General features: G+C 40.3%; 2 protein-coding genes across 2 annotated transcripts in view; one reads left to right on the forward strand and one right to left on the reverse strand.

Annotated features, from left to right (window-relative positions):
* LOC139622658 (inactive phospholipase D5-like) overlaps positions 1–2,818 on the reverse strand; it is a 50,745-nt gene extending 47,927 nt beyond the window's left edge. Inside the window, exon 1 of the mRNA XM_071480145.1 lies at positions 2,375–2,818. Within this exon, the coding sequence (XP_071336246.1) occupies positions 2,375–2,380 (6 nt within the window). The 5' untranslated portion in view covers positions 2,381–2,818. The remainder of the gene's footprint in view (positions 1–2,374) is intronic.
* Positions 2,819–18,376: 15,558 nt separating this feature from the next.
* LOC139622660 (SLC35A4 upstream open reading frame protein-like) lies at positions 18,377–21,119 on the forward strand. The gene is made up of 3 exons (XM_071480148.1): positions 18,377–18,509; positions 19,204–19,302; positions 19,474–21,119. Exons 1-3 carry the CDS (start codon positions 18,495–18,497, stop codon positions 19,669–19,671), a joined length of 312 nt encoding a protein of 103 aa, XP_071336249.1. The 5' UTR covers positions 18,377–18,494; the 3' UTR covers positions 19,672–21,119.

The raw sequence follows: 21,119 nt of genomic DNA on the forward strand, positions 1-21,119 counted from the left end.
CTCCAAACTTGAACCTTCAGTGTAAACAAGCCTCCTGAAGAAGTGAGATCTGGCCAGAATGAACTGTCTTTGAAGAAATATCACGCACAGTGAATGCACTGACTCTGGATCTCTGTCCCACTGTTTTTCGACTAACATGCAGCAGCCAGTAGTTTGGTTGCCATGGATACCATTTCAGGTGTTTGGGCTCCATTCTCCGCAGGCGCTTTGCACCATGGTCTGATGGCTTTTCTGGGTCTGTTTGTGTGTGTTTGTGCATGTGTGTGCATTTGCACTGATGTGGGAGTGTGTCTGTGTACCCAGCATACCGCTGCTGTCTGTGAGCAGAATTATGAAAGACTCTCTGTTCCCTCTGTCACGCCACCTCTTCTCTTCTCTTCTCTTCTCTCAGTCTTTCATCTCCCTGCCCCTCCCATTGTTTCTTTACTTTGCCGTTTTTTGAACTCTCTCCATTCCCTTCACTATCTCTCCTCCCCTCTCTCCTCTTTCCCACAGATAGACAGTCTAAGTGTAGTGGGTCAGACTTGCCCAGTTTGACCCAGCAGCCCACTTGTCAGGCAGTGCTCTGTGCACTCAGGCTGAAAGACTGATGGGACCAGGAAATAGAGAGGGACAGAGGCAGAGAGGAAGAATCAGAGCGAAAGATGAGTTGAAAGAAGGAGTAATGGGGGAAGATAAAAGCAAGCTGTAAAGGTCTTGGGCTTATTTCTACTCTGATATCATGCGCTGGATAAAATAACAGTAAAAAGCGAAGCGATTACTGCCTAATATCTTAATGGACCTGAGTTATGTATTGTTCACTGAGCAGGGATTCACTCTCAAACAGCCAATGAGAGCTGGGCAGTTCACAGTGAGATGACACTGGGTCAGCTTAGTCTGGCTGTCCTCCAGTATACTTCAATTTCTTTTGTGATATCCTGTATTCAGTGACAGGCATGCTTTCTTTTTTTTATAGCTCGATACATAATGGATTTTGAGGTCAATAGTGACAGTGAAAGTAAAAATTCTTCGCCTAAAAGTCATTTTTTTAACCATTAACACTCATTTAAGCATAAATGTATCCCTCAAATATCTTTTTAAAAAAGCCGTGACTAAGCTAAATCCTAAGCGAGACATTTTACAGATGAAAAGTAAACTTATCAGTGCTCTCTGGTCGACAAACTTTTTTCTAAATGACCTCTAACACAGTTTGGTGTTTATGTACTGCAATGTTTTGTTAATTATGAGGCAATGTATACCCAAAAATCGTAATCATGTCTCCTAAAAATTACTATACCATGTTTTCAATAAGCTAATATCAGTTGATTCATCATTCCAGGTCTAATTACTTTCTACTGACGAATTACTGGATGTGTGTGGGATCAAAGAAAATCGCATCAGTGGTGAAGTTTATACTTCATAAGCATAAGATGTGCATTAGCATTTTTCCCAAAAGATAATACAGGAATAATGAAAGCAATTCATTAAAATAATCCATACAAAATCCAACCGAAACAAACTACGCACAAAAACATGTCTCTTAGTTTAACCACGTGCTTCTTCCAAGACATTCACAGGTGAATCTATCTCTGAGTGGAGTTTATACTTCATACAATAGAAATCCAGTGGTACAGCTACAATACATTAGGCTAATTTCATTATCCAAAATACATTCAAGTTGCATTCAGGGACAAAAAAAAGGCATCTGTTATTTCATCTGACTCAAAGTCATATCTAGTGTGTGTGATTCACAGCCCTTGCTTTTAAATATACACACTGTGTAGGTGCAGCACAACAATACAGCATAACCACATGCACAAACCATCCACCTTATCACACCCTCACCACCAAACTCCACACTATAACCTCAAAATAAAATAACAAGTGTCCAGTTCACAGAGAAAGGTAGAAGTTACATAATGAATAGATACGTAAATCAAAGACAGTCTGAGCCTAATTTTCTCCCCCATAAAAGTCTCACTGGCTCTGCTCAGTGTCAGAGAAGCACTTCACAGGACATAAAAGTACTAAAGGAGTTGCGATGCTGCACTAAGTGTGTGTTGCTGCTTACAGGTTGACTGCCTGTAATTTTACCCGACGGGCATGTTTATCAGGTGTACAACAGTCACAGCAAACTGTGTCAGCCACTGAGTGAAATATCCACACGATCAAGTCAGCATCAGCACCTTCTTCTAGACATACTCATGTCAGAGTGAGTCTGCACAGTGCTGAAGGCATCGTATGCATGGATATGCAGAAAGATACAGTACAATCAAATATTTCTAGCCAAGTAATGGTAACTCTACACACACACACACACACACACACACACACACACACACACACACACACACACATATAAAAACTAAACAAATTTATAATAAGCAGAGCTCACCTTCATGGTGCATCCCTCTGTTGCTCGTCCACTATGAAACACACGTGCTCCTCTGGGTGTGTGTGAAGAGACAAACACAAAGTGTGTGCGTGTCTACAGCTTTAGCTGTAAAATGTATCTCTTCCCTGCACAGGGGAAGAGAGTCCGTTGCTCTCCACAGCAAAAATGTGTGTGATGGTGTTTGTAAATGCACGTGCGTGTGTGTGTGTGTGTGTGTGTTGGAGGGGGAAAGTGCTGCTCCTCCTAGTCTCTCCTGCTGTTATATGAATGAAAACTCCAACAGAAAAAGACACACCTAAGTCATGACATGATGCTATCTGCCTCTATCTATCTATCTATCTTGCTTCTATTCACACTTTTTCTATCATCTCACTCTCCTCTCCTTCTGCTTCCTGTCCTCCCTCCTTTCTTCCCTTCTCCTCTCTGTCTCACTTTCCTCCTCCCCTCTCGTCTCACAGTATCATGTGTTTGTCCACCTCCTTCTAACTCTCTCCCTCTCCCTCCCTCCCGCTCTCCTTCTCCCGATGTCTCCCCACCCTCCCCGTCTAATAGAAAGCTCACATTTCTCTGTTCTCCCACAAAGACACAGAGAGAGAGGGGCACAGGGAAAAGAGGATAAATAGATGGTACGGGTCTCCTCTCTTTCCACTGTCCATCCATTCACCTGTCCTCCTGTCCTGCTCATGTCCTCTCAACCTACTGTGCGTCATAGTGAGCTACCCTGCCCTTGCTCTTGCGTAATTAATCTCTGTGCAATTACAGTAACACACACATTATACATGGGTGTTCTTTCCAGCACTAGTCCAATTTGTTGAGATGAATTGAATTAGAAATAAAATACATTTCCAGGAAAGCATCTTATTGATGCTGATTCAGAGGCATGGAGCAAATAACAGGAAATAACCTGCAGACAATCATGCTCCTGTATTATAAACTGTGACAAAGTATTATATCACCTTACATGTACATCCTTATTTTGTTTTACTGTCCTCTTCTCTATTTGATTGCGTGATACAGCTGGCAAGCTCGCAGCAACCCAGGGCACACACACACACACACACACACACACACACACACACACACACACACACTAATGCATCCTATTTCCTGTCCCTATTTGCAAGCGATGCTACGTGGTATTCAAGAGTGAATGTCAATGTGAGTGAGTTCAGTGACATCAAGCACAGGTATCATAAAGTAATTCCTGAAGGTTGAATTCACATGTTTTAGTATGCAATGGCAATATCAGCACAGCACATTGAGATGCAGTGCAGCCTCCGATCAGATGCAGAGTAGGGATAGTAAATCTTTTAAAGTCAGTCTGCCCTGCAGCTGTGTACTGACAAAGGACAGCCAACAGAGGGTGCTGTCACACTTCACAAGCCAGGGCTCATTATGTAGTGGAAGAGAAGAGAAGAGAAGAGAAGAGAAGAGAAGAGAAGAGAAACAGGGCTGCAGTTCGGACTGAATCAATGGAGGATCTCTCTTCATTTTTTTGTCATTCAGTTGTCAGCCAGTGTCACTGCATTATAGTAACACAACTCTAAGCTCTGAGATAGCTTTGGGGTTGTTAGCCATATAACTTTTAGTAATAAAATAAAATCATCAATAAGAAAAGCAAATGTACTTTGTAAAAAAGCTGTTAAACTTACTTTAAATGATAACGTAGAAGGTGAGTCCAACATTCAGGGGCTGAAGCTGTGACTGAATTAACAAGAAGAGAACTAGAAGACACTGCAAATGTGTTGTTCATCGTTAAATCTGTTGTAAATACTTTGTTATATCTTTTATGGACCCCCGCCTGAAGCGTGCCGCCCTCTAGCTTAATACAACTTTACTGGCCATAAAAGCCCATACACAAACATCATTACTGTACCCAGCCAACTTTCATAAATCACCTGCAGGACTACAAAGATATTTCAACAAACTCCTTGTAAATACTCCTAGCACTTTAACGGTACAGTGTTAACTGGTATTAAACTTAGAAGCAAGAAAAGCAAACAAACAAGATCTCCAAGCAGCTCTGAAGTCAACCACGAGTGATCCAGTGGTAGTTTCGGGGAAAATTAATCTGGTCCTTCTAAATGTACAGTATACCTGTTTGTTTTTGTTTTACTTTTGTGATGTAATCATTGAAATGTAAATCTGTGACATGTAATATTAGCTAACATTAGCCACCATAAGGCCCTGGACATATACTTTAATAGGCTATAACAACTGTTTTAAACTTCCTGGTTTCCCTGTACACAGTATATGGGCAAAGGTGATAAACAATAAACCACCTCTGCTATACTCAGTTAATGACATTTAATTTTCTGAATTGATGATGGTACAGGCAGCGTAACAAAACACACTTTTTACTCTGGGTCATGCTAGACGCGTGCACACACACACACACACACACACACACACACACACACACACACACACACAATAACATAATTCTACCAGATTTCACTGCCATGAGACGCCATCAGTCTCTGACGTCTCAGTGAGCACAGAAATGCCAATGGTGGATTCATAAACATAACTCTACAAGGCTTTCAATCCTAGAGCATTAATCTCTAATGTGTAATTTGTCTGTCTAATATTTAATATATATCTGCACGTCTCTCTTTAAGAGCCTTTAAGGCATCTATATAAGCTGTAGTAGTTGATCACTTCTCTGAGGCTGATTAATTAGTTGATGTCAGAATATCAGATTGGCTCAGCAGCACTTCAACCTGCTGTGACTGCCTCTGAACTCTCTCTGAAAATCCTCTCCTTTCATCCGAGAGGGGATACTGGGTCATTACAGTAGCAAAGAACTGGCTATAAATTAAAACATCACGGAATATTTTATGTTTGTATTTGCATCAGCGCTTGTCTTTGCCATCCATCTGAAGAAGTTGGAGGGGATTTGTTACTGTGCTGCACTGCAGAACTTTGAGTTTCTAGCTGACTTGGCATTGCTCACAACAAAGAACAATGGAGGCCTATAGTCTTATATTGACAATTTGCTGTTTGGCTCAGGTCGCTTCACAGCCAGTCTTCAGGAATCAGCTCTAGCGTTCCTTTGCTGTGGCTGGTGGTGGGGAGCTGTCAGATGCTGGGCTTCGTGAAAGGTCAAGCTGCTGCTTCTCTCTGGTCTTTGTCAGCCATCACTGTCAGAAGCTGGACAGCATGACCCCTCAACATCCTGCTGGACTCACTTCAGATGTTTTTGTGCAATGTTCACTGAAACGACAGCTTTAGATTTTTGACATTTAGGCATTTAACTGAGGCTGTGAGGCTCCAAAACACCTTTTAATACATGTGTGTTTATACACCCTCTATGGGATTTACTGTCAGAATGTGACAGCCTGGAAAAGTGCTGAACCAAGAAACACCAGCTGCTTGATGCGACTTCACTTCTTTGTACAAACAGAACATCTACCTGCACCAGATGGGGATTTATATCAGGGAGTACGCTGGTGGCTTTAAAATCATTTTACTGCAGGATCTCAAGGGTGAAGACAAAATACAGACTCTAAATGGAGTGACAGGATGGATGCACATGTTTAAAAGTTGCCCAGGAATTTTTGACACTTTCTCTTGTTTTCATTCTCTTGCAAATACTGTATTTTGTACATGAAGCATATATCAAGATTTGAACAACCCTCAGCTGCCTATGGATTAGAATAAGCAGGTGGAGACATGAAGCCTGAAGAAGTGGCCACACATACTGACACATAATCCATTATCTTGATAAATAGAACAGTAAATTGATTGCATTTAGCTAAAGCAAATGAGTCATTAATTTAAGACCAGCATACTGAAAATAAGACACAGACACCGTGTGTTTCTGTCTTCTTTGTGTAGCCCACTAAACCATATAACTGATTAATGCAGTGGTGGAATAAAACTAAATACATTTAATTGTAGCCATTAAGATGCTAAGAGACCCTGACCTGTTCAGGAGTATCATCACTCAGGCAGAACACACACTTCAGTCAGTCATCAGTCATAAACTAAGAAATGATCCCTGCGAGCACACAGAAAGATACTGCACTTAAATAATGTTTGAGCTGCAAGCCAGAGCTTTATTTTTATATCTGCAACAATGAACATTTCTGAGCCAAAAGAGTGTACTAATCGTCTAATTTTACATCTGGCAGTGAATTGTTTGCCTGTTAAATTCGGCAAACAAAGCATTTGATAGTAGGGAGGGCTGAAGGGAATCTTAAATTGGATTATGAAATACACACAACATGAAAGTTTCTGGTTTAATCTCAGGTCTGAGCTAAATGCTCAGCCTCTTAACATGCCGGGAGCTGCTTCACAAGAGAAGATCCACACAGATATTCATTCCACAGCTAAATCCCTCTGACATTTTGATGACATATGGATTTCACACATCAGTCAGCACCCTCAGATCACACGATATGTAACACTTCTTCAACTGTACTAACTTGTCTTTCTCAAAGACTGCACACAGAAACTGAGTCCGACGAGTTTCAGCTAATTGCCTAATTAGTTCACCTCATGATAAAGCATGGGTATGACTGCCAGTGAATTTTCCCCATAAATCTGTCTCGGCATGTAGCTGTGTGTGTGTGTGTGTGTAAAGAGAGAGAGAGGGAGAGAGAGAGAGGTAACAAGGTCTGAGGTGCCACACAGGAAAGAAACCCATCAAAGGAAAAAGAAAAAAAAACAGCCAATTAGAGTAAATGAGATGAGTGTGATTTAAAGATCTCATATAGGAAACTGACAGGCAGCATGCTTCAAACCCCCGAATCCTGGAGAGCGTTGAAACTGATAGTGTTCATTATCACAGGATGTATAACACACACCTGCATATGCACAGACAGAGATGTGTGCACAGACACACACAAACTTGTAGTCGCTTCCATCTTACCTGAACATTTTCTTCTATTTGTACAAATATGTTTTTTCACATTAGGCAACTGCTCCCTCTACTGTTCTAAAGGTCTAAATGGTATATATCCAATCTCGCAGTGGGGAAGGAAATATGCACTGATCTTTCATTCAAAAAAAAATCTGTGCAAAACATGATGAACAGAGTCATGTTTTAATCTCACTAAACGTATGCCTTACGCATGTCTCCTTTTTTATGTATTTTAAGTCCATTGGAAGAAAACAAGTTACATTTACTCAGGTATTGTACTGTACACAGTTAAGGTATCTGTACTTGGAGTATTTCCTTGTTATGCTATTTTATACCTCTATTCCACTACATTTCAGAGGGGCACATTGTATGTTTTACTCTGCTACACTGATCTGATTGCTGCAGCTACTAGTTAACTTTCAGATTAAGGATTTACTGTAAATGCAACATGATGAATTTAGCTGTATATTATAGTAAACTACCCAAACCTGAGACCTATATAAAATCATTTATATAAGCTCCGCCTTGAACAGTTACAACATTAAAGGACTGTTCCAGCAATTTAACCTGCACTTTCATACAGTTTGGGTGCTTTTGAGACACATATATTTAAAAAGCAGCAGTTTTCATCAGTAATAACACATTATAGATAGATATAGATATTTACAGATATATACACTAAAAAACATACATAATACAAAGAAGGCATTATGCATAATTATTCCTTTCTTTTGACATTTAAGTGAGTTTTGGTGATAATACTTTATTTACTCTTACGTAAGTAAAGTTGTGTACTTGAAGACTTGTACTTAATGTGTTTTTTTCACATTGTGGTATTGCTATTCTACTGTATTGTCGGATCCTGTCACTTTGCACTAACACCTCATGTGTAAAGCATTTTCTGCAGATGGAGACCAAAACAAAGTGATCTGTAGCGGATTATGTCCAACTAACTGTAGTGCGTGCATCAAAGTGACTGACAAGCAGGATGAGCGCTTCGGAGAGAGTTCATCCGTGTCATCGATTTGGTGATGCATTTCAGCTGATGCAAGTGAGAAATGAGTGAATTATCTATTAAATATGCTGTCAACTGTTGCAGCATCACACGTTTAAAGCGAACACACAGGAACAGAGCTTTAATCAAAGCCAGCTGCCTCGGGTTCAGTTGCTGCTGAAGTGAAGTGAAGCTGAACATGAGCCAAGCTGTCAAACAGGGAGCAAAACACCCCAAACAAAAATTTAATTGGTACCCAGAATTAAATACAATGATGAGAGTGGATGATTGACGATAGTGAGCCTCTTCACAAAGGTATCTTCACACAGATTTTTTTTTTTTTACTGTAAAATCTCTCTTTCTCCTTCTGCTGAAGTATCTTTTGAAACTTGGGTGGCAAAAAAAATCCTCGAGTCTCGCCTGACTTTAATCCGCCCCCGCAGGCACTGAAGTGTGTCCTTTTTCATCTTGCTGGTTTCCTTTCTCTGGCTGTGTACTATCTACCACCACCACTATCCTGTCTAATTGGTATGAGAAAACATCCTCAATTAACTAATCACACTCTTCTGAGAAACATTTTCACTGTAACACATAACATGTTTGCTTGACAAGAGAAAGGGAGACTGTTTTTTTTATGTCTAAGAGCCAAAGATGACACAGAAAAATCTTATTGACAGATCAGAGCCATCTAACTGCATCACCGGGAAGCTCCTTTATCGCTCAGCCGCAGCTACAGCACAAATCTCAAGGTGAGTATTTCCTGCTGGTGAATAAATGTCAGCTCATCAATTAAAAATGAAAGAAATACAAAAGTCTGAAAACTTGTCCATCATTGACTGGAAAAAGTCAGATCTGTGCTGCTTTGAAAGTGGAGACAAAGCCCTAAGTCTTTACCAGATAATGTGAGTGAACAGCAGCCAGCGGGGCTTTGTTCAGCTTGGAGGAAATCTCCACAGAAGACAGCAGCTTTAATGAGGCTCTGGTTTCTTCATAGTCCCCGATCAAAAAGATTTGTAAGGGTTAAGAATGACAACAGGAAGTCTTTTAGGATTTTCTGGGGAGCAGATGTGTAGCTGAGTTGAAGTTCCCACAAAGTTCATCACTGTGTTTTTGTGAATCAGTTAATGTCTGTAAATCTGCTCTTATATAAAGTGAAAATTCATTTTTAAAAGCCATATTTACAATTAGAAATTGCACATAACAAATGAAGTCTCATTTGGTATATGCCATGAGAAGATATAAATATGTCAGCCTTCAGTGATTCTGCCATACAGTCTATTAAAGTGCTTCCTAAACTTGGAAGCATCCCCTCTTAACTGCACCTAAATTAATTGATTTTTTTATCAGCTGTCTTAACAGAGGTCAAGGAGAATCTTCTTAAAATCACATAGCCAAAAATGTGAACTGCAGGTTTTCACACAAGAACAGACACAAAGCTTTCCTGCTTCACTGATGGTGAACAGCAAGACAGGCTTAGTCGTATCTTAGATCTGATTGGCTGTGTTTGATCACCTGTTTGAGAACCATGGGCATGTTGTAAACTTGAGATTACTGTATCTTACAAATGAATATCAGTTTAATTTAAGTTTAGTTCAACCCCACATTCTTCCCTTGGTCATGAATATTCTCCTGGAATGGCACCTCCGGAGGGAGCCACCCCCTACTGTAGAGTTTGGAAACCACTGGTTTTTACTGTGAGTTTCTCTGCGTACTATCTGCCGTGCAGAGCAATACTGCAAATCAAGGGGCAAGATTACAGAAGTATATGTTTTCACCAAATATAATCAATACTGATAATTCATACAATGGTTAACCCTCAACAATGCATGAATCCTCTTTGTTTCAGTCTGAACTGAGTAACTCCCATCTTCGTCTTCATCATCAACATGATCCAGGTGAAATAAAACTCTTAGACCAGCTTGTCTCAAGTTGACAAAGCCTCAGGGCCTTGTAGAGTTTGACCAGTATTACAACAGACCGGGGTCTGTACATGAGCACAGTCACTGTGAAATTGAAAATGCATTCAGCGTGGGGAGCCAGCTCCACTTTGAGCTGCCAACCCTTAAAATTCATCTGAGAGGTTTCATCGCCTTTGATCCGGAGTTAGCCTCCCAGCCTGGCTGTCAGCTGCTGCCTCATCTACCTCCATCTAAGTCCGTCTTAAGAGCAAAGCTCTTTGGATCCAATGACTGCCGTAACAGAAACTTTAATTTAATACTTACCTGAGTGTAATGCGCATCCGAAACCAAGCATGTGAAATATTAGCTATCATTACTGAACTACAAAGTACAGAACAGTGCTAACATAAAATAATGTAGTACCCATACAGCCATTAACCAGATTCCTAATGGGATTAAACCCACTTAGATGCACTCACATTGTTTTAGAAAAACAACCACAGTAACCACACTGTTCATGAGCTGAAATGAATCAGTGAGCATAGGTTCATGTAACAGGAAAGAGACGTGAGTAAAACAAAACATACACGGATGGAAACAGGCTGATGATTCCAACACCAGAACATTGGCACTCAACTGACCGTTGAAACGCACCCACAGACTGCGCAATGACAATAATCTTACAGGTTCATTGCATCTCAGACTGTGTGACATGGGTCTGCTAAAGTCAGCTGTGAGGCATTTCAGATGCCTGTTAGCTCTATGATAGCATAAGCACAAGTCACGTCATCCATTTGCACTGCTCTCGTGCTTTGAAAGTGTAGCAAAACAATAAACTAGCTTTGGTGGCTTCACGTCATATTTTGATTGGTTGTCCCGACAGTCATATTGTGCTATTTTGGTCCAGATTTTGATGCAGCCTCTCTCTGGGACTTGTCTCACAGAGCTCAGACCACCACTTGTGATTGACGACCAACGTTTCTCTCACGATCGTCGAACTCTGGGGGCAGCACAAAATCCCAAACTGCCAAGGGACCTCAAGTAAGGCTCATACTTGAAGTGATTGGTGACAGTCAGTGAAGTTAGTAACGTGTTTGACTGGAGATAGTTTTAATAGTTAATAGTTTAATTACATAAATCTTTTACCTGTGGTATTAATTGGCTTTGATGATGTTGTAAGCTCACAGTTGTCATCACTCACACCGTTTACAGAAAAAATATGTTTTTTTAAGACAACCTAAATCCAACAGTTATATAGTCCATCATACATCTTTATACAATGCAACTATTCACATGAAATGTTTCATGTTTACAAAGAACTTCTTATGCTTCAAAGAAAATGTGCAGCACATCTGTATTACAAGCAAAATAAGGCTTTAAGAGGCAAATGTTTCGACTGAAGGGGTTAAAACAGTTTAAAAGTGCTTGTCTGTTTTGTGTCACTTCAGTTCTGGATTTCCTGAGACTCATGACTGACTCAGAGTTTGACAAGTTGTTGCTGAACTTGTGACTTGAATCACGCAGCTTTGACAGCAGCGCTCAATGTGCCTGAGGCACTTCATATCCACTTCTTATCTCATTCTCCTCCTACTTACTCCTCATTTATCATCGGTGTTAGCAGGGTAACGCTTGCACTATCTTTACATGTACTGTCGGTCGGAGCTGCTTCAGTTCAAGGAAATTCTGTGGGAGACTTTTCATGACTAGAATAAGAAATCTAATCAGTCACAGTGGGGTCCAGACGTCTGAGACTACTTTCCCATTTGTGGTCTCAGACTTCGGACTTCACTGCTGATGTTGCCAACACATACTGGACATTAGGTGACCTAATAAACATTAATATAAACATATAACATATAAATATTCCATAGATTGTGCGTGTGTGTGTCTGTGCCTGTCTGTGTGTGTGGGTGCCTAGAGCTTGGTTTGGTGTGGAGTTAAACTGCAAAAATTCAAGTCTGTCAAGCGACTGCTGCAGACTTGTCTAAAAAATGGATTGTCTGTGTGTGTGTGTGTGTGTGTGTGTGTGTGTATGGCCTGATGCCTGCAAAAACCCACTTACAGTATGTGTGCATTTAAGTGCCTGTGTGCACTTTATGTGTGTGTGTGTGTGTGTAGGTCTGCAGAAAGGGGACAGGCTGATTCATCATCCTAGTTGGTTATGCAGACAGGCATAGAAAGCAGCTCGCTGGACGTGGCACTGTTCCTCTCCAGCATCAAATATTCAACACACACCTTTTCTATTCCTTTCCCCGACATTACATCTCTACACCTAAGCCTTCTGTTGAATGCTGATACTGTTTACCTACTAACAGTGAGTCTGCTGAGAACTCCTCTCTAATAGAAAACAAAAGTGACTGCTGAATTGCACAAAGAAATGAAGGAAAGGCAGTGTTTCTGAGAGTAAAATTAGAAACAGCTTGTTCCCCCAGCAATAAAATGAGGTCTCCCACAACATGCAACATTTAGAGACTTACACTGCACAGTATGTCCCATTCAAACAAAGGTTTCCAGTTGGAGTTCCTCAGCACAGTTTTTATCATATTTGAGTGCCAACACCCTGGTAGTATCATGTATGATCCCAGTGTTCCTCTGCTAATTTATCCAGACAGTCACAGTGTAATGTTTTCATTCCCTGAAGAATCAGGCATGAAGGGACCATGCTACAATGGATAACTACTCAGATATTTTTTTTTTGGTTGCATGTATGCAAATCAACAACAGAATAACATGTTTGGCCTAAAACAACTTAATCTCTACAGTATATTAGGTGGGTTTGTCATTTCATTTGATCCTATTGCACTAGCTTTTAATTAGAAGATTTAGCAATTTATTACAAACAAATTTGCAACTCTTAAATTGTTGAATGACTTTTAACCCCCTGATTTACACCTTAGCCTCCTTCCATCTGTCTTTCAGACCCCAGCTCCAGTATTTGAGACTTACATGTTCCAGTTTCTCCCTCCTGCGAAGCCAGACGCTGGCTGAGTAGTCCTGCTGCTGCACTGCCGTTATTACGGAACTCGCTGGAATCCCAGAGGCCAGGCCGCCAAACCCTAACCCCTGACCCTTTAAGTCCTGGCCACCCAATGGGCCACGGAGTCCTCGTAGCTCCATATGGCTAGATAGTACAGTCTTGATTAAAAAAACTTAAGTTTTTAGTCTCCTGTTAATAGCTGAAGAAAACTCTTCCTTTTTGGGATGCATCATGTACAGTTAGCTTGACTGCACTTTTGTAAATATTGAAAAAATAAATACACTCATATTATTACTCAGCAAAAAGTGTTATTGTTTGCAGCAGTCTGCTGCAAGCGTTCTGCTCCAGTGGACTGTCTTGTAAGAGGATGTTGAGAATATGGGAAAAAAATATCACAAAGCTTTCCGCATTAGCCGTATCTTTAATACACAAGATCTGAGTTTAAAGCTGTACATTCCCCAAATGCATCACCAAATAGCTTTCATTATCATCAAGCCCCTGTGGTCAAAAAGTAGGGGCATCTCTATCTTCACCAGTATTGGCAAATGTGCACAGGCTGTAGGAAATCCTCCCCCAATGTGCCTCCAGAAAGCAGCGCTTCATCTCTCATGGTAGCTAATCACAGACCTGTTAGGCTCAGGTCCCAGCAGACCAGGGACTCCGACGACTCTGATCAGGACTTCCACCGATTCAGGCATCCCCAGTGTGAGAGCGTATGTGTGAGGAAGAGCAGGAGAGACGAGAAGGGAGGGGTGGAGAAACTCAAAGAAAGAGGTAGAAAGAGAGAGGGGACAGAGAGAGTTGTGGTGATGCTGATGCAGCGTCACAGAGGAAGGAAAGACCCTCCTGTAAAACACCAGCGCATCCAGATGACAGAGTAAATGGACAAGCTCATATCTGTATCTCTACATGATGCTTCCCTTCACATTGTCACTGTTTCTCTCTTTCGTTGCAGCCCCTCAACTCCTCTTTTGGGACTTTCATATTCTCACAATCCCTTTTACTGTCTTTACATGTTGTCAACTCTACCTCTTACACACTTACACTTGTTTGCTGCCTACATGTAAAGTCACGTCTCTATTTTTCTCCGTTTATTTCCACCACTTCTAACTCAATACTGATATAGTTTTTTCCCTTCCTCGTTTAGCTGTGTTGCTCTCTCCACTGTCTCTGTGGACAGGGTGTTATATCTGGCTACACATATGCACCTCTGACTGCACACACAGACACACACACCTTGGCACATCACAGCAGAGTGGTGCAGTGAGGCTGCAGTACCTCTCTTCCCTTACTTTGGCTTGCCTCAGTGTGCCAGAGAAGCAACAGAGCTTAAAAACTTTAATTGGCTTATAGCTGGCATTTGGGCAAACCCATATATGCTATACACACACGCACATGCGCGTGCACACACACACACACACACAATTTAAATTGTTGAAATCAGTAGTGGCAAACAGTCTGTGCACCTTCACTCTTTGAAACGGAAACAATCCATTTTAATGGCTTGCCCTCACTCCCAGCTACTGCTGCTGAACTGCTGACTCTCAAAGATTACATGAATACACAGTAAAATACAATAAGTGTGCCAATTATATGAAAACTTTGATCATCATTGTGATGGTCAGGAAAGATCATATTACTCTGTTTCGCAGTTTATGTTTTGGAAAGAGAACATACACGAGCATAATGCAAAGTCAACTAGCAGGATTGTAAAAGTGTAACAGTGTTTGTAGTGTATTTCGTTTTGTTTACTGAACAGCACATACAAATACTGTTTAGTAAAATATAGATAATTTCACATTATCATTCTTCACTGAAAGGATTGTGATACTAAGGATTGATGTATAACTCATCTTAGAGGATGCTACAGCTGAAACCTGAACCACCCATACAAATGATCCTGAGCAGCAATTTACATCTAGTCTGTGAATAATTGTGTATATCAGACCAATTTCACCACAGTCAATATAATCTTCTCTTCTCTTCTCTTCTCTTCTCTTCTCTTCTCTTCTCTTCTCTTCTCTTCTCTCTTACGTCTGGAAAAATCTCTCTGATTTATTTACATGGGAGGTAAATATTGCTTTACTTATTTGTCTGTTCAATGAGACAAAGAATCCATATTTAATTTTTTCAAGTGGCAGATGATTTAAAAAATTTTTTTTTTTTTGGTGGCACTGTATTCCATCTCAACAACGCTGAGTCATGCGCATTCGTGATTAAGCTTACATCACAAAAAATCTAGGTCCATCTATAAAGTCACGTTCCCTCTAATTCAGCCCTGTTGTATTCCAATCACATTTCTCCCTGCTAGCAGAGTGTACTGTATCAGTAGCCATCAGTGGAAATGCCAGCTGAATACTGAACACTGAGGTTAATGAGGGAACTTGGCAGAACATGAGCCAACTCAACCCAGAACAACATTGAGCCACGCTAAAAGGCTTCCAGGTTTAAGCTGTGGAGGAAAGCATCACATTTTCTGCCAGACATCAAAAGTGTCTGACTTTTGAAAAGCTTTCATTGATCCCAATTAACAGATCCCACCAGACTGCAAAACATGACACGTGCACTCTGCATACCGTTGCACTTCAAGTCAACATAGCACAGTGCAGTGCAGCACAATGCAAAGCACATTTTATACACAGGGATAATAAATCTATACACAACACAACAGAACGTCCAACATAATGCAGTGCAGCCAAACGCAGCAGAGCCGAGCGCAGCACTGAGCCCAGAGCAAACAACATCTCTGACTCAGGGCGCACGTTATGAAACTATAATTCAGTGCTTTTGACACAAGGGGAAGCAGGGAGAAATTTGTTTACACGCTCAGTGATAAAAACCAATAACTAATATTTTCCTTCCAAGATATAACTTGTTTTTCTATGCTTCCCTTCCTTAGTAGGGGAGCTTGGTGCCAGTTTTTAATCTGAGTATGTGTTTTGTCAGCAGCTAAAAAATATAAATGCTTGTAATATCAAGTCCAGATAATTGTATTTAGAAATAAAATCCTACCACAAAAGGTACACTGATGACAACATAACTCAAAATGAAGAAAGCTAATAGTTCAGATGCTTTTAGTATTTTATCCCGGTTATATTGGTGAACAACCTCTGTACACCCATGTCTCACCGCTCTTACAAAGTGTGTGTCACATCCCATATGAAGAACAGATTCATCAACATACCTTCAACCGTATCTGAGTATTTGTAAGTAGCCTATCTAACTACTTTATATGAAGCTGCTGAAGCTGACAATACAGAATTTGTGTGTGTATCACTGAGATTCATATTCTACTCAAGGTTACTAAAGCCCTTGTTTCTCCCACAGTTGAATGAGTGCATCTTGTGACTTTCCTGAAAACAGTGATCTGTGCCCTTAGCATTGACTATAAAGTACATTTTTAAGTACTCCTCAAAGCCTAAAAGGCTGCATGCTTTCATGTCCTGAGGCTGCACAGGGCTTTCTTTTCCCTTCGTCTGAATTACAACAACTGTATCTGCACAAACAACCCTCACAATTACTGTTTGGCATATTTATACAAACCCCTGTCGTTATGTAAGAGTAAGAACTCAGCGAGGCTCGTTGAATAATAGATGAAGCTTTAGTCACAAAAGCCTTAAAAGAATATAAACAGTTTTATATTTACTTAACTTATTTAATATCTCATAACATTATGACAGATTATCCTTCTCAATTCTCAAGCTGAGGGTCCAAACATACAGTAAATCTTCTGGCTGTCCCTGATGTTTATGAATACACACAACCCCAAAGCGCATCACTATAATGATTGTACCATAAGCTTCAATGACCTTTCCTATACAGTGGTGTCCAAAGATTAGTCAGCCAAATATACCTCAGCCAAAATCAATACTCCCCCCAAAACCATCAACAGCACTGAAGATCAGAGACAGCTTACCTCCATCACTCCTTCCAGCTCCTAAACGCCTGCAAACCAGTGTTCAGTCTCACGGAAGAGAGGTGTGAAAACAGTTTAATTCCAGCGTGAAGAGACTGTTAAATACTGTGGTCCATATCAGGTTGGTCCTGTGATAACCCTGAATAAGGAAAGGTTAATGGACTCTCTCTCTTGCCAAGTGTGAGGATTAAATAGTTTTAAGGCCCTCTAAAGTAGCAAAGTGCTGCAGAAGAAACCATCTCATTCTGTATGAGAAGTTAACATTTGTTATGGCAAGATTAATCATTTAAAATTAATCCAAGGGAGAGACCTTTACATTTTGTACTGTACAGTCTTCCTGTCTCCTCCTGGCTCTCTATGAGATAGCAATCACTCGCTTGTTCTCTGTTAAGTCTCTAATATTTCCTCTTTCTCAGTCTCTCTCTCGCCCTCTGTGACTCCAAGCTCTGCCATTCACTCTCGCTTTAACAGTGAGTCACACTTGTGACCAATCATCCCGGCTGCCAGTATTTGGAGAGGAAAAGTGACCCATTAAATTTAACTTTAAAGCACACAATGTTTTATATGCAACTCAGACAATGTAATCACTAAAACTGTGTTATAATTCTGAGGGAAAAAGGCTCATTTTGCTTCTTCTTTTAAATCTTTACTGTCTTTCCTCCTTCTTCAGGCTGAGTTGTGGGCAAATTAAACAGCTCTGATTAATGAGGATCTCATGGCTTCCATGACACACTATCCTTCTGTCTCTCTAATCATTTACCCAAACTCTCTCTCATTCTTTTTTCCTCTATCAACATCTCATCATCTGTGCTCTCTCATGCAGTATCTCACACTGCACACTTTGCCCAGAGTAAGTCCAAGTTAATTAGGCAGATTCCTCTCAGTCAGCTTGGAGTAATGATATGGATGTTTGTATAACCTACTCTGTAGATTTAATACTTGTGAAGTGTAGGCAACATACTGCCTCCTCAATAATAGCAAGATAAAGTACTTTATCTGAGACATTTGGCAATATGGTGCAAAAACTGAAAGGTTTAAAAAATGCAGGGCTGGTTAAACCAGTGTTAGATGCATCAGATTATTTTGTATTATTTTTGCTATCATTACACGAAACTCAAACTTGAAGGGGTTTCAACGTGCAAAGGGAGGTCAGGGACATGTGAGGACATAATGATTATGTGAGCTGTGTTAAATATTTTGAAGATTCCAGTTATAATAACCCTGAAGATGTATCTATACACACAGTAGACCTATGTAATTTCTACAGTGAGAAAGATAATCAGTGGAATTGTTCGTTTTATAATGAAAATCACTACTAATTATGAAGAAAATCTAAAAACCCTAGGCAGGGTGTGACCAATAGAGGGCAGAAAGGTTTAATTTTCAACAAAGTCAGTAGAAGAAGAAGAGCGGGGCGGAGCGGTACCACAGAAGAAGAAAGAGGTGGCATCGACACACCAGTGGAACTATGGCAAACGACAAGGTCGGTCTTTAACTTTATAACGTTAAACTAAAGTTGTACTTTTGACATTTGATATTGTTATTATACCAATCTGCCCAATTTACAGTGTCGTAAACAGGAATCAGTTAACGTTAGCTTGTGAAGTAAACAGTATGCAGGCAGGCTATCCCGAAGCTATTCTAGCTTAACTGCTTATTTAGCTTATTTAGTAACCTGTAAGTGCCAGGTAGCTGACTGGTTAGTTCATCTACATTAATTTAAGTGACACAGGGTTTGTTAAGGGCGTTTTTCTTAACACAGCACTGGCAAGCTGATAAAATAGATGTAAGAATAAGCCTGTGGCTAACTGCTAACCCAAAGCTAAGCTAGCTGATTTACCGTTACGAGTTAGTTCATTTTGAAATGTTTGAAAAGTGTGTCGATGTTGAGACAAACACTTTGGGCACGAGGAAAACATGACCTACACTAATTAATATAAATGCACTATTTCATATTGTAAGTTATTGGCCACAGTATGAAGAGGTATAATTAGCGTTAACCTGTAGTTTGCTGTGAGTTATGGTTGTTAACTTAAAAATAGCAATGCTGTGTGTTTGCTGATCATTAATTGGGCAATTAATCTCCTAGAGGGCCCCAGGTTTTAGGAAACACTGGTGAACTCCACTAACATGTTGTTTGTGTGTCTGCTTGTGTAAACATCCACACGGGTGTGTAGAATCCTCTGGGCCAGCTTAAGGACCTGGTGGAGTTGAAGGACCAGCTGGAGGACATTCAGAGACGGGTGGAGGATGAGATACAGGCTGGAGTTCCTCCAGTAAGCCCCACACAGGCACTAACACGCTCATGTTACTCTGCCTTGGATTGTGTTCACATGCCAGCAGCTGTAGAAACATGAAAGCTGTTTGCAGTATGCAGATGTAGATGTAAAACCACCTGTCAGTTTACCAAGTACCTGACCGGCTCTCTTCTCACCTTTCTTCTCCAGGGAGGCAGTCTGATTGCTTCTCCTTTCCTGAAGGGTTTTCTGGCCGGGTACATTGTTGCTAGGCTACGCTCCTCAGCATTGCTGGGTGTTGCCGTAGGAACATGCACAGGAATCTATGCAGCACAAAATTATGCTGTTCCCAACATTGAAAACACCGTCAAAGACTACATAAACAACCTGAAGGGAGGACGCAAATGAGAAGAGAGGAGGAAAAGTAAGAAGACAAAAAAGGAAGGGGGAAGGTTGAGAGATATTTACGAGAAGAGGGTGTCAGTAGAGCTCCATATGGGAACAGATATGTATTTCAAAAGTTTCAGGAGTTATTAAATAATTTAATCTTCCACATAGATGAGTAAATAGAAAAATTCTAACGGTGAAACAGTGATTTATTTTCATATGTGTTTTTAAGGTTATCCAAATCTTGTTCCTCTGAGCCCTTGCAACATCAGTACGGAGAATGAGTAACTGAAAAACATTTTATAATAGACTGAGCATATTAACACGCATGTGGAAAGGATTACAATTCGGTTAATTTAAACGCACAATATTCAATTTTACTTCCCTATGTGTTTAACGATTTAAATTTAGTTACTGTTAATAAAGATATTATAGCTGCTATAACTGATTTCTGATCACAACCTTGTCCTGCCTGAGATTACAGTAAGTGCTTTTCAAAGATTATTTGGTACATAATGAGACCAACCAATGTCTACATGTGCAGACCAGCTATGCTGGCTCTTTTGCCTCCTTATTAAAGGAGCTTTACTTTAGAGAAACATACCACATCTCTTTTGCTGTGGGTGCTTTAGATGTTTTGTTCTTGTTTTCACATCCTAAGCACAGTGGGAATGTGGGTTTTAGTTACTTGTCATCTACTTTTGTGTCTTCTGCCCTCTAGTGGTCAGAAATCAATGATAGCAGCCTTAACTAATTTGCACTTCTATGCTCAGGGTATTATGGAGCATGACAAAATTTTCTCACCACACATCACATGGTGCTCCTCTGTGTAAAACCTGTCAAAACCTTTCATGGTTGCTGTTAGTTTTCACATTGTTAGCAGGTGTCAGAGCAAAGTCTGTGGTGTCGCGTGAAGTGTGTTTTCAGGTACAACACACCCCTCCATGTGCTTATAGGTCAGTTTTTCTCGTTGGTAAATCATTTTTATTTCTATTTTAAACTGTAGTCTTCGTCTCTGTAGAGCTTCATAAAAACCCGCTTTTCAGAGACTGTCATTTTTATAATTGTAAAAATGACACTCATTGCATACACAAGGAAAAGTATTCCTGGAAATGTAATATTTATCTTTATTCCACCTCACACTGCTGGAAAAGGAGACTTCAGTCTGCAAGAGCAGGGGTACTGTTAGTAGGTTGTTGGATGAAAATGTACACCAAAGTGAGATTTTTGTACAAAGATGTACTTTTAAGTGCACAGGGTGCAGTGTTTGTTAAAGTATTTTATGTAAAACATATTCTAAGAGTGCCTACTCTGGTCTGGACTTGATATTATCATCTCATGCCATGTGTGCAATAGCCTTTCCTGATGGGATTTGGCTGCCTATTTCATATGCTGGAATCTAGTTGATCTTTTGCACTTCTATGAATTTTTAGGGATTAAAACATTTTAGTTTCTTTGTCTTGCAAAAA

Source organism: Trachinotus anak, unplaced genomic scaffold (genome assembly GCF_046630095.1).
Source record: "Trachinotus anak isolate AG129_WGS33_773 ecotype Australia unplaced genomic scaffold, CSIRO_AGI_Tana_v1 ptg000007l, whole genome shotgun sequence".
Lineage (NCBI taxonomy): Eukaryota > Metazoa > Chordata > Actinopteri > Carangiformes > Carangidae > Trachinotus > Trachinotus anak.